The sequence below is a fragment of the Polyodon spathula genome, chromosome 14, assembly GCF_017654505.1.
Source record: "Polyodon spathula isolate WHYD16114869_AA chromosome 14, ASM1765450v1, whole genome shotgun sequence".
NCBI lineage: Eukaryota > Metazoa > Chordata > Actinopteri > Acipenseriformes > Polyodontidae > Polyodon > Polyodon spathula.
The window spans coordinates 28,795,346-28,810,106 of NC_054547.1; the positions used below are offsets into that span (position 1 = coordinate 28,795,346).

General features: G+C 37.0%; 1 protein-coding gene across 34 annotated transcripts in view; it reads right to left on the bottom strand.

Annotated features, from left to right (window-relative positions):
• The window catches only part of LOC121327141 (disks large homolog 1-like), a 187,648-nt gene that overhangs the window by 11,396 nt on the left and 161,491 nt on the right, over positions 1–14,761 (bottom strand). For all 34 annotated transcript variants that reach the window (XM_041270955.1, XM_041270969.1, XM_041270967.1 and 31 more), the window contains 2 exons: positions 6,533–6,709; positions 1,382–1,448 (listed from right to left, as the gene is read on the bottom strand). In XM_041270955.1, the coding sequence (XP_041126889.1) occupies positions 1,382–1,448; positions 6,533–6,709 (244 nt within the window). The remainder of the gene's footprint in view (positions 1–1,381; positions 1,449–6,532; positions 6,710–14,761) is intronic.

Genomic DNA, 14,761 nt, shown 5'->3' on the forward strand with positions numbered 1-14,761 from the left:
GCTGTCATTTATAACACAATAAAAATAAGATGATCTCTGGCGCAACATTACTATATAATATACAAATTCCCTTTTTATGTAATGGTATTTCGTGTTAACTTTTGGCCTACGTTCACTGATGGCTTCCACTAAAGGTGGGATATACGAACACTGAACACTGTATTTGAAAGCCCTTTAAGAAACAGCCAAATAGCCTATATATATATATATATATATATATATATATATATATATATATATATATATATATATATATATATATATATATATAGTGGCTCACTGGTATTAACAAGCTCATTTATTAAAATAAAATCAATGAACAAGTGTAGATTTGAATGTACGGTCATCAGAAAGCAGGCTGAATATTCATGCTGGAGGGCAATGGCATACTATGAATTGTTATTTCATGGTTGCATCGTTTTGTGCAGCTTCAGCAAACAATGTAGCTTGCATGCAATATTAGCTTTCTGTATGGAAATCACTTATGGCCCAGAGATTTGGGCTGCACAGATAAGGACTATTGTTTTGCATTTTCAATGGAGTACAGAAACACCAGGTTGTTGAAGCTCAGGCAGTACAGTAATGGAAAGAAAGTGGATCACTTAAGATTAAAAAGCATACACTGCATGCTCTGCCCAGAGACAAATGCATGGAAAGAAAGCAGAATGGAGTTAAGTAAAATGCAGTTCTACATCAATGGCAAGCGTATTTGTTTTTTTGTACTGAATATTTCATGCATATTTTTTGGTGCTGTATTGTGAACACACAGCACATACTGTAACTAAGGTACAGCTTCTGAAATGAATTTTGTTTATGCAGTTAACTCAGGTTGGGAAACGTTTGATGTGCAGGAACGTCGTCACAAGAACTTGACACACAGGCATCTCAACATGCTGTTAAGTCGGGGGGTCACTTTCACATTAGTACTTTTTAGACATTAAATCAAGAGACAATCACATATAGTATGTACACTAGCATACTTAATGGCAAAATCCCTTGTCTTTGTATACAAAATTAGGCTATCTGCAGCCATACACAGTGTACATTTCTATATACACTGTATGTATATAAAAATGTAGTGACTAGACAGACGGATGTTCCATCTGTAGATCCCGAAATGCCGATACTCAATAGTTTAAAAAAAAAATAAAAAAAATAATTGTCAACCAATTTTTTTAAATAATCGATTTTAGTGTCAGAAAATAAAATGAATATTTTTTCTCTTTAAACAAAAAATATTAAATCTGCATTAATGACCTCCCACCATTTCAATTACACAGCTTCTTAATGAAAACTAGTTTTGAAAACTGCAAACTTTAACGTGTAATACAAACCAGAAGAAAATGCTATCCCTTCACATCCTCTTGCGCGGTGTACTTACCCCTTTGTCTCTTGATTTTGAATTGAATTTCACTGTCTTTAACCTGGCTTTTTCTTTCTTTTCCACCCTGCAGAGTCAAAGAAAAGCACATGCCTTAAGAGAGCATCTAATGCGTACGTCATTCAATATTTCACATAATTATGCCTTTCCAGTTTGTATTACTTCTTTTTCATAGCTGTAAAAAAAAGGAAAACAAAATCTGCATTTTCTATGCAGCAACAGTGTTCAGGGCCAAAACATTGGAAACACCTGCCATAACAGTGTCACTAGGGGAGCAGAATCACACCACAGGATGCCTGGACAGCACTGACATAAATTGTCTGCTTCATACTGTACAGCTTCTATTTTGTATCAAAGATCAGGGGGCAATGCATTTATCAGTGCTTTTAGATTCATCCTCTCACCAATCTATACTGACTAATACACAGACCAAAGAATTAGGCTCACCTCTTGTCTATGTTAATGAGTAAGTAGCTTCAAGTGGCATGGTATTTACAATCATTCTGGGTACAACTGGGCTCTTTTGCTCCCACTGAGTATAATGCTGATGCTGTAACTCTTATGTTGGGAGCAACATAACTCCCAACCATGCAGAACACCAAAGCATAGTAACAGGAATGTAAAAATGACATTTAAAGCTATTTGCTACTTGATGACCAAAAACCTTTAGCCATAAACCTGCTCTGATGTAGACTTAAATGTCCATGCATGCGCTGTACAGCCAGCATCAAGGGAAATGCAGGACGCAGTTTCAGAGGTTAATGGTCACGCTTTCATAAATGGCTTCTAGCCGTTTTCATTTGATGTCACATGAAAGAGATCTGATAGGAGGCGATGGGCAGCAATGGCAAGCAATGACCTTTGATGAGACGAAGGACATCACAATGTCAGTGAAATTCGATAGCACATACAGTTTAGAATTGAGATGGATTAAGAGAAAAGGGGAACCTGCATATCAGTTTAACATATTTGATGGATGTGTGGCGCTCTGCTTACGCTAAACAGTTATACTAGAATATCTCTAGCAACCTGGGAATTGGGTAGAAATGTACTTGAGCAATGGGGACAATGCACAAAGCCTTCCACTACAAATTCCATTACAATAATCTTTTCTAATAATAAAACAAAGGAAGAATGCCTAAGAGCTTGTTTATTTCAAGTGTTTGTAACATTGTTGTGAGTCCTGGTCCTCTACCAAGCAGACACAGGCAACTGGGAATTTGAACCCATATTTCCAGAGGGGAAATGGTAGCAAAATTAGCCTGTTGCACTGCCTAGACTCTTACTGAAATTATTTTGTAGTCTTCTGCAATATTTTTGGGATTGATTTCCATAACAAACTAAGAAATCGTTATTGTCAAGTTGATTCAATAATTTAAAACGGTTTAGTTTTAAAAATGGAAAAATCATACAGCTGATTTACACTTTACACCCTATGCATTAAACACATTTGTTAATGTGTCAAAGAAGATCAAATGTCATTCGCTAAAGCTGGGTCCAAACCTGAGTGATCAGTAATGCAACCAAATAGCTGTCAAAACTGTAAATTGTCTGCAATTGCTTTGTCCACACCAGAGCAACTAGTTGGGCAACAAGTTTCCTGTGTTTAGAAGTGTGTAGTTTTTTTTGGCAATTATGCTAGTGCCGTCTGTTCTTTCCTTCAGTCGTCATTATCTTTCGTAAACGATGAACTGGCTGTTCAATCTTCTCATCTGTAGTTATTTTGAATGCGTTAAAAGCAGAAGCGAAGCCACAAAAAGGCTGGACAAGACCTTGGCTGAGGCGTCATCATAAACACGGGGCATATTGCTGACGTCTCTTTAAATAGCTGACATTTTTTAATTCACTGCCTCTTTACCACAGGAAAGTAAACAGTCAGGAGACTGTAACAACCAATAATATATCACAAACATGCACATGATAAATAACGACACTACAAATCGCTCAGCAGACCGCTTGAAATAGACCTTCTCTACTGCAAGTAACAAAGTTGCACAACTGATCGCTCAGGTGTGGACCCGGCTTAACAAAAAAATGAAATAACCTTTTTTTATTTTTATAAGCAGTCTGGGTTTTCCATATTTACAATGCCAACTATTAAGACCACATTAGCAATTTCTGCTACAAAGGTCTGTTCCGATACATTTTGTGGCAGAGCACAAGAACATATTGAAGAGTAATAACAATAATAATAATAATCTTTATAGCACTTTTCATAGTGGACCACTATCACAAAGAGCTTCATAAGATATGAGACTAGGGTGTGTGAACTATGCATCAGTTGCAGAGTCACTTCCAACAACATCTCACCCGAAAGACGGAGCACAAGGAGGTTAAGTGACTCAGGGTCACACAATGAGTCAGTGGCTGAGCTGGGATTTGAACCAGGGACCTCCTGGTTCTTTAACCACTGAACCACACAGCCTCCTCGACTAAAGATTATTTGGCTGATCCAGCCTGCATTACATTTGTCTATGGCAGGCAACTAAATCTAAAGAGAAGCACCTAAACTCCTTGTCAAAGCACCATAACACAGGAAAATATACTACAATAAGTAATCACAATAAGAACTACAAAGAGTGACTGAAAACATCATGAAAAAGTAAAAAAAAAAAAAAAAAAATGCAATTATAAACTACTTGCTATACATCTTTGTGGTGCTGCAATGCAAATATGTACTGAAAAATGATTGACATGAAAACATCATAGAGCACAAACAGCTTTTTAGAAAGGCAGGACCTATAGGACAAGTAAAGGGTTATGAACAGGCTAATAGGAAGTGGAAATTAAAATGGTCAATTTGTTAAACAGCAGGACCCAAAAAGAAGTAATTCTGATGTCATGACAGGATTCCAGCTTTGCTAAAATTGGGGTAATTTGAGAGCAGCTTTCTGAAGCATGCAGATATTGCAAGCTTTTATCTTCAAGAGCATAAAAGCACAGCTGCTTTCTAACATTGCTCTATAACATCAACAGACCAGAAACATTCCCAATGCCTTTAATGTTTCGTGGCACTTCAAATTTAAATGAGACGGCTCATCTTGTTTAAGATTAGTGCTCTTTCACATGGACATGACTCCTCATGAATAAGAAATTTGAAATAAAAAGCTGACAGATGACAAGCCCTTGATGTTCTGTATTCTGATCATTGAGTCCCACAAGCAAGATGACATGCAATCAAACCAGGAACTTGTGCAAGCCACTGTGAAGAGACACCTTTCTCTTCACTAAGCTCTACAGGACAGATACCATAAGCATTTAGAAAATGCCATTATTTATATGCTCTCATGTCTACAGCACTAACCTCTGCAAGTTATTTTGGAAAAGGAAACCATTGTGTAACATACCTGAGCTGCACAGAATTTGGATAACAATGTCTCCTGTATGTTATTTTCAAAAGACAAACACATTCGAAACAACATCTGGGGGTGTCCAGTTCTTCGAATTGAGCAAGTTGGAAAACATACAATTCCTTATCTAATGCATCTCATTTAAGATCTTTCTTCCAAAACTTGCATGACACAAGTCAGCTTTATTGTGGCTGCGGACAGGACAAGCTTGATCTTGATTGGTTGTTTTGAAAAACAACTGCTTGAATATTTCTGGTTGGTTCTGAACATTGTCTACAACTTGCTGTGATAAATCCCTTTTGTTTTATCCCTTTTGCTGATATCATTCAGATCTCAAGGCAGACCCGGGATTCAGGCTTTTTTAAATTTATTTAATAGAGACTCTTGTAGTGTTTTGCCTTCATTGCCATTGTCCTTGAACAGCACTGCCTCATGGACAGAAGGGACTGGAGCTCCTCCGGTTCAGCAGATCACGGCTTTTATCCAGTTAGGAATTACAGTTCCAGCTTTTATCCTGGCAGGGGCACCGCTGCCCTGCCTGTTACTCCGGAAGACAGCCCTGAGCTGACAGAACAGACGCCTGGGGCCTCCTGAGCCCAAGGCAGCACGAGCGCCAGTCTCCTGCCGTGTCCTGAACCGCAGGCCACAAAGTGCAGAGGATTGACGCACTAAATACATTAAGCAACTGTGCCAGTAGCCTCAAAACTGATACAGAGAACACAGATTTGCTTTTACTGTAAAATATTTCCCAAAACTTAATTGTGAGGTCAGTTTTTAAATTTCAACGCCTGGCTAAGTTAACTCTGGGCTCTAGGGCGCGCACACACATGCACAAACTTAAAGTGATGATGGAATGCAAATGTACAGCTTCTGGGCTGAACATAAGTGCTTCCCCTGAAAGTATAGATCACTTGCCACTTCCCCAACTTAAATACTACAAGAGATTATATTTTATATATGCATATTGCAAAAATACAGTATAGTAAATAGATATGTGAATAAAGTCCTTTATTTTATTTTGGGGAGGTCTGACTTTTACATGAGCATCCCAAATGGCAGCTATATGGCAAATATGTGTTCCCTTTTTTAACTCCAATATATTAGAATACTATATTATTGCTGTGCCACCCAGGATGACTCAACAATGCTCTCTTACAGAATAGATGAAAAACTGTTAGCGTTTTAATGCTGTAACTTTGGAAAGGATGATTTATGGATGCAATCTGGATATCAATTACTGCTGCTTGAAGTGGTGAACTGTACTATTTCCATTAGTGGATGTCATTGTAATTACTTTTTAAAATATATTACTTCAAATTTATACCGTAGGGGAAGATGATCAAACATACAAGGGCTACAGGGAACTGAATTTATAATATTTAAAGTCAAAGGAGTTTACAGCAAGTCCTTTTTTTTTACACTTACTTTTACTTTAGTCCTTTCATGGAATCTGTAAAGATGAGGTTAGATCATGATACACATGCAGAGGACAGTCATTCTGTTTAAACATGCTTCCTTAATGGAGGTGCATATATGTGTTCAGTGTTTAGGATTCAATTCAAATTATACAACATCAACAATTAGGTGCTCCAGATCTCAGTAGAACACTGCAGCATTTAGATTGAAAGGGGTCATTCTGGACAATTTCTTTTGAGTTGGGTATTACTGCGAGTTGTGGATATAAGCTTAAACCCGGCCAACTTTTTTTTGGTTTTTTCATCTCCTGATCTCCACGCAGGAGTCAGACAGGAAGCGATTTAATGGAAGGAATTTCAAATCTAATTAAAGACGCTGAGCTCACCTGCGTTTGCTTGGGATTACTCCAATCTCTTCGCTCTCTCCATCTGGCGTGACCTGCCGTGCTTGCCACCACTCGTCATCTGAGGCATTGATAACATGCAGAATGTCCCCAAACTGGAAGTTCAGCCCTTGACTCGGGAGCCCGCTGTCCTTGGTCTTATCATAGTCAAACAGAGCTCTAGAATAAAAAGATATGAAAATGACACAATACAACATTAGATTCTCTGAAGTCACTGAAACACAAAAGCAGGACAGTCCTATTGACAATTCTCTACAAATAACTATGGCTATTCTAGCTAAGACTCATTTTTTTAAAACAAAACAAAAAAACATTCTACCTTTATAGCTATTACTCTATTACACTTTCCAAACTGAAGCACAGCCAAACCAGTATAGGTGGTTTACTGGCCTTCAATGTGGGGGTCAAGTTTAAACAAGTACAGTACAAGGTTCAGTTTAACTGTTTGCCATTCTCTAAACGTTTAAGCTATATTTAGATGTGCTATTAATTTGTTCAAATTGCAATAAAACTGTCTGAGGATATTCTGTATTACTTACTAATTTACAAGTGCTGCTGTTGCAAAATAATGTTTAATTATGCAGCTTGTGGATGTTAGATTTACCTTTTTGTTGTGTGAATTGTGTTTCTTTAAAACTGTTTTTTTGATGTTGAATAAAGATACAGTAAGTACTAGGTTTATGTGTTGTAACATTTTGGATATTTATCTAGGGACTGCATTTTATTTATTTATTTCTTAATACCAAGACATTTAGGGCAGGATTTTCAAAAGTGTAAATGATAACTCCAGTGTTAAAATCAACAAATTGATTTTGGCAATTTTTAAGAAGTCGTTATGCCTTGTTATTAAATAATCATGCTAACGTGAAATTAGGTTGATTTCTGAAATAATGTTAATATCTTAATGAGCACTGCTTCTTGTTAATCCGTGCTAATTGTCATCATTTATCAGAAGTTAATTTGCCCTTGGAAAAGGAGGGTTTTAATTAACGAAAGACTAACTCACCTTGAAACAGAAATTTAACAGACTGCAGCTGTGACGCCGACAATACAGAGACTACCTAGATAATTCAATATCTGTAGTAATGGACATATTTTAGACTTTTATATACTTGTGTTTATGAATGAGATTTCACAATTTGTAACCTTAAGCTCGGAACACACTGCCCGATGACATCGCAGGAAGGGATGCATGGATGCATAGATTACAGTGGCAATGGGGCGAATAAGTACTGGTATAAACAAACTGTGTATTGGGTTAGTGAGTTCTATCGTAATTTTAAAAGCTTAATAAACGCATCATAGCTAACAACTACAAACACCAATGGCACTTCAAAACGTATTTATTTATAGCCTACAACCGTACATACTAAAATATATGCAAAAGTAGATGTCAACATAAGAAAATAAACCCCAACCAATAGACAGATGGCTTACCCCCCCCCCCCCCCCCATCCAAAAAATACATGTTATTTTTATTTTAAATCTGTGCCGTCCGATTTTTACCCACACGCCAGATAATCGTAAATCAGCATTGTATATGTGAAGTTAGTTAGCTAAATATATGTACATTGCGCATGGCAAAATGCACAACTCTAAATGAAGTTTACAAATTATACACAAAATAGATATTCCCATAATTTTTTATTTCATTTCCATTTGGCTGCTGCTCTTAGGTAAGAGACCTGTCTCGCTGTTGTAGTTTCCATAACAGCAAATTATGCTTCCATAAATTTTTCTTGATCTCGTTAACATGCATTTTGATTAATAAGTTCCCCTTATTTAGTCGTTGAGACAGGACGTGATGTACGTGACCTACGAAAATTAAGCTTCTTAACGAGAAATGCGTTCATTAACGACCTCATCTACTCAATTTCAAAGCATTAATGGATTGATTTAAAACATTTATTTTTTAAATCACTTGCTACTAAAGCTCTCTTTACTATACCACGAGTTCGATACAGCAAATCCTGAAAATTCTGCCCTTAATCTCCTGGAGAGATCCACTAAATAGGGCACTGCTGTGTCTTCTGCTGGAAGATCGGGGGCTGAAATAACCACTGTATCCCCAACAGTGGCTGCCAGCCTGGCATTCCTGCATCAACAATACACTGTGATACTGTTAGACACTAACTTAAAATGGGAAGAAGAAAGGCTGCACAAACCTCTTTGCTGAACGACATTAACAGATTAGGAAAATGGTCCCCGGTCATGTCAAATTATGACCTAGGCGATGAATGATGGCTCAGTGACTATGAGAACTTTGCTAGCTGTTGCAGCTGTTTCACACCTCTTTATGGCTTCTTTATAATACTGTAACAATATAAAAGATAATAGATGGAATGCACTAAACGAAATTAATAAACCAGTGCACGCACATACAAAGGGTCCTCAAGATAATCACACAGTACCTGAAAGGTTAAAGATCTGTATAAAATGTAGTTTATTGGATAAGTAGCAGGCTAGGAGTGTATAAGAGGTGAAGATCCACATTTTATTTTTTCAATTCAAGCTTTCCTCAAATCTGTGCTTTTAAGTATTCTCTTAACAGTCGACCCAAGTAATATTTTTTTATTCATCAGAACAGCAAGGAAAAAATAACACCTGTGAAGTGTTAAAAAAAAAAAAAAAACCCTGCTGCACTGAACTTGTCAATGACGAGAGAGAGAGAGAGAGATTTAGAACACCGCAAAATTGGGAAAAAAGGAAATTGTACACATGGGAGATCAGGGTTAAGTCTGCATTAATGAATTGTTTACTACACTCACCAGTCTCTTGGAAGGGAGCTTGTATAAAGTTACATGCAAGTGTCCTGTTTGTGACAGTTAGACCACACTAGAGATTCTGGTGCTCTCTTATATGTCCACAGATCAGAAACAGCACCAGCTGTGGCTCTATTACCTCTTTTCCACTGTACAAGCAAGCCACACTGGGGCCGTAACGAGCCCTCACGGTGGAGTTAAGGGGAGCCTGGGTTGTTTTTCCACTGCAGAGCCGTGCTAGTTGTTATTAATTATTGTTATTAATTAACTCAGGATACCAAAAGATAAACAAATAAATGGTGTTCAAAAATGAATAGACCACCAATACAACTGTATCTTGTATCTGTATATCTTTGAAAATATATTGAGTAATTTCTTTATAATCCACAAATTTTACTGATCATATTGACTTAATATAATAAAATATGATTTGCTAGAGATATCTCGTTTTAAGGATAGTTGTCCATGTACGTATGGTACAGCTGTATTTTGTTTTACTATATTTTTGTAAATAAGCTTTTTTTCTGCCTTTTTTTTTTTATATTTACATCATAAAGGTCAAGGATGAGAAATTTGGTAGAATTTTGTGTTTGTGTGTGAATTAACTATACCTTACCCACAGTTTATGCCCATTTGCTTCAAATCGTCAGAAATTCGGGCATAAACTTCCTCATTTCTGATGCATGACTGCAGATCATCTTGAACACTTCTATCTGCCCACAGAGAAACTAGAGCCTGCACTTCCTTAGCATGCCAAGGCTGTACTCTTCTCTCATCACACTCGCTACATGGTATGTTGTTTGTCTTTGTGGAGTGTACTGATTGACGCTCCGTAATGACAAAAATCCTTAAGCTCGCCCCTGGCTCTGCTTGCAGCCAGATTCAGATGTCCTGTGAGGCCGGAGTTTCATGGTTTGGTTCTCACTCGGCTCGACAAATAGTCAGTGGACAACCACCAGTGCCGAGCCCTCATGGCCGGATGTGCCAGTGGAGAAAGGGTATTAGAGCCTCAAGCCTGCCCTGTAGAGACCACCCTGCAAGAGAACGAGTGAGTCTGCTCGATGACTAAACCAACAATGGCGATTTAGATTTTACTGTCATTGAATCCAGGCCTTCAGAAGTAAAAGACTAGCATGACACCCTCCCAGAGCATCAGGTTTTTTTGTTGTTGTTGTTGTTTTTTTGCTCAGAGCAAAACGTTTCAGTGTTTAACATACCTTTGTCAACAAACACTGGAGGTATTTATAGGCCTCTGATGTCATGGTAACCACACATTTATTTCTCTTTAAATCTAATATCTTTGTGATGTCATTCACTATACAGATAACGGTGTAGTGATCTACTGTTCTTTTCTATTTAAACCTTCTGGCATCATGGTATCTAGTCTATCCATTTATTTTATTCTTCTATACCGTACATTATCTAATTGTATTTCTTCTAGAACCACAAAGTTTAGGTCATCCATATTGTGTCTGTGCCTTGTAAAGTGCTGAACTATTGGTTCATTTACTTTATTTCCTATAGGTGGTTCTGTACCTTTTTTTATGTAATGATGCACCTGTCTCTCCTACATATTTTATTTGATTACATTTTATGCAAAATATACCATATACTAGGTTGCTATCCTTGCATGACGGGTATTTTAAGACGGAATATTTATTTTGTTTATTTGCGGTTCCACCTATCTTTACCAATATATTTGCACACATGGCGTGTGCTTTTACAGGTTTCAATGTCCCTTAATGTATCTATAATCCCTTTATGTTTACTGTGGACTAAAATGCCAGCCAAATTTGCATTCCTTCTAAAAGTTACAATAAGAGCTTTTTTTACTCAATTTTTTCTGAATTAAAGTATACGTAAATGTTTCCAAACAATTTTTGAAATGTTGGCCAATAACTTAGCATATGTAATTATTAATGGTACTCTTAACCCTTCTTCCTTTTTCTTATAATCAAGTAGTTTATTCCTATGAAGTCTGTCAACTTTTCTAAATTCTCTCAATTACTTCCTCTTTTATTAAGATTTACTTATTTATCCTTTAGAAATTGCTCTTTTAGTACTGATAGGATGTGCAGGTGACACTTGTAGGTACTGATTCATACCAGTAGGTTTCCAGTAAAGATCTGTTTTAATAGACGACTGATCAAGTTTAACCAAGGTGTCTAATAATTTAATTTTAGATTTCACCAAAATGTTAGGGTGGAAATCATTTGCCAATTTATGAAACTGTACAAGAGATTCTTCTCCATGTGTCCATATTCCAAATATGTCATCCACATATCATATGTATTCTAATGGTTTCTTGTCTAGTTTACTCAATAACATTTACTTATGTGCTTACAAAATGCATCCCTAATTTTGGATCCTTTGCTGTACATCATTCTGTTTGTAGCTTCCAAATGTAAAATAACTATTTTCTAAAACTATCTTGACAATATTTAATATTTCTTCCGTAGGTATCATGCTCTTATCTACTCTATGTTCCAGTGCCTCTTTACTTGCTTCTAACGTGTCATGCCTGGGAACACTGGGGTACAGGGATTTTACATTCATGCAAATAGAATGGTATTCTGTAGAAGTTTAACCTTCGTATTATTAATCCTTTTCAGAAAATGGGTTGTATCTTTAGCACAGCTAGGTAAGCTTTCAACGTGTGGCTGCAGCTGCCTTTCAGCTATTTCTGCAATAACACATCTTGGGTTATCAATTGTGCTAATAATCATTCGCATTGGGTGTTTTTCTTTGTGCATTTTTGGGTTACCGCTAACCAAACCTGTTCTTGATTTTGCAGAAGCAAGTAATTTCATTATTATTTCTCTAAAAACCCATTTTTCAAATAATCTACCTGCCAAAATGATCACTTCTTTACGCTGTTATTATTAGTATTTACTTCTTCATATGTATTTATATTTTGCAATTCAGTCCCTACTGCTTTTATATAATGATCTTTGTTCATTACTACCACCCCAGAAACTTTATCTGTTCTTATAATGATGCTATCATCCTTCATTAATTCCTTTAGTATATATATCCTTTATAGATATATTTTTTTTTCTCTGAGCAGAGCACCACTCTCTGGTTAAGAGAAGGTTGGAATCCCTGTTTAATAAGAGGTTTCCATAAAAAAAGTATTTAGGTCGACCCAACCTGGGCTTCATGTGGATCAAATCTGACCTCTCCTCCCGTGACCTTTTATGATAGCAGCTACGAAGCTGATTATGAATTCTAAACAGATACTGGCAGGACAAAAGGAAGTGAAAGCCAAAACAGATTACACTGGGATTCAAAAATAATGGGAATGGGGGGTACAAATAGAACTACAAGCACATAATAGTAATTAACTTCAACCCACTATAACACATACAACCGAAGTCTCAAAGTCATTTTAAAGACGATTAGACATTCTATGTGCAGTCACGCAGTTCTAAATCAGCCGGGATCGTTGCTGTGGTGGTGCTAACACTTGAGAGCTCAGAACATGGTCCACTTCGCTGACCCCTTTGTTAATGCTTTCTCATCAGGAAAAAAAAAAATCAACACCATTGTCAGATCTTCCACCTTGAGTGTTAAATTCATTTTATATATTAAAAATATGTTATACATGCAGCACAATTTAGGCTGAACACACCAACATGCAAATTGAACCCTTTTATAGTAAAGTGCTAAGAAAATCTCTCTGAGCCTTAATGCATTTAAAAACTGATGCATTTTTTTTTTGTCCTGTTTTTACTTCACATTAAAGTGCATGACAAACTGATTAAATCAGAGTAGATTGCTTTCAAAACAGTAAGACAGTAAGATCTTAACACAATTCCCTAAACCTTACAATAAACTCTACAACATCAGTCACTGAAATGTTATTCATCTGCTTTATTATGTCTTGAAAATCCTGTAATTATTAACAGAGGGTTTCTTTGTATCTGTTTGCAATTATATTAGAAGGGTAACTAAATGTCATATACCTTTTCATACACAGCGTTAGAAACCTTGAATTTGTTTTTTTGTAATAAATAAATGAGCAGGAGCCAGGAGACTGAGCTGTCAATTGCCTTTTTCTTACCCTATAGATGCACAAATGTCTCCCAGTAGTAAACATGTTGTGATATGCGTCAGTTAACAGCAGATCTAGCATTTCAAGGGGAGTTCTGAACCCCAAGACAGGGTATATTGACTAGTGCAAGATTCAAACCCTGCAGACTGGTGGCATCTTGGAATTTCACCCTTATACAAACAATGCAGCCTCACCTTCTGTACTCCTCTATGCACACATACCATGCACTGTACCATCTTTGTGGGGGACAAGACAGCAACATAAAAATAAAAGCTGGTCTTCAATGAGACTGACCTCTCAAATAGTCAAGATCGTTTTGTCCTAGGATTACGAACAGATTCTCTCCTTAAGAAGCACATTCAGCGTGAGTGGCTATAGTAGAATTAAAACGCTACCTTTTTAAAGCAGAAAACGGATTCATTGCTGGCGATATCAGGATGGCTATTTTATGTTAAAAATAAAAAAAAGCCCCTTACATTATCATCCTCAATGCCCTGTGGTTTATGAGCCACTAATTGACACACTGCATGTTCATGAAAACTACTAAATGGCTGGGGAAAAACAGATCGTCAGTCAAGCCCTAGCAAGTGTGGATACATTTGTTACCATGGCTCTTGCTGCCCATTTTCTTTGTAAGCAGCTGTCAGCTGGCGTGTAGTTGTAAGGGGAGAATTGTTTTTGCACAGTTTGACTCATTTTTGCTCTTATTGTGGGTAGCTGTTTACTTTTTAGCCACAATAGCTGGCATTTAGTCTAAGGCAACAATGGTAGTTCATTTTGCACTAGAAAATGAAATTCTTCAGTCTGCTTTATACAGTAGTTGCTATGCAACTACAAATTAGTTTGCCATCAATTGTTGGCCAATCATTTGCACCTTACAAAGCCAAAAGGCTACACTGTTTTGTTAATGTCAATGACTAATTTTTGCTTATGGTGGCAATTTACAGTTTACATCATTGAAACAGAATGGGTATTTCTTGTTACTTTTTGCCGCTTCTTGCCCCGTTGTATGGAGGTGAAGAAATCTCTGCATTTAATTAAATCAACACTGCAGGGTGCAACAGGTAGTGTTTGCCACTGGGTCAACAGCAGTTCGTGGTTACTCACCTCCCCACTTGTGTACATTACACCCCAGAACTGATTCTGTTCTTAATTACCTATAAATCTTATTGACCCATATTGACTGTAAGTGACAGGAGAATGTTTATTTAAATAAGGGATGTCCATTATAAGACAGCTAGTGAATTTGTTGGTTGTCATCACTCAAGGCCAGTGGGGTAGCGAAGGGGGAATGGGAGGCATTGTGAACTCTCTCTCGGCTTACAATTTGTTTGGAACCGCATGCCCCCCCAAACACCCACCCTTGAAACGGTGTTACAAATATATAAAAAGTGA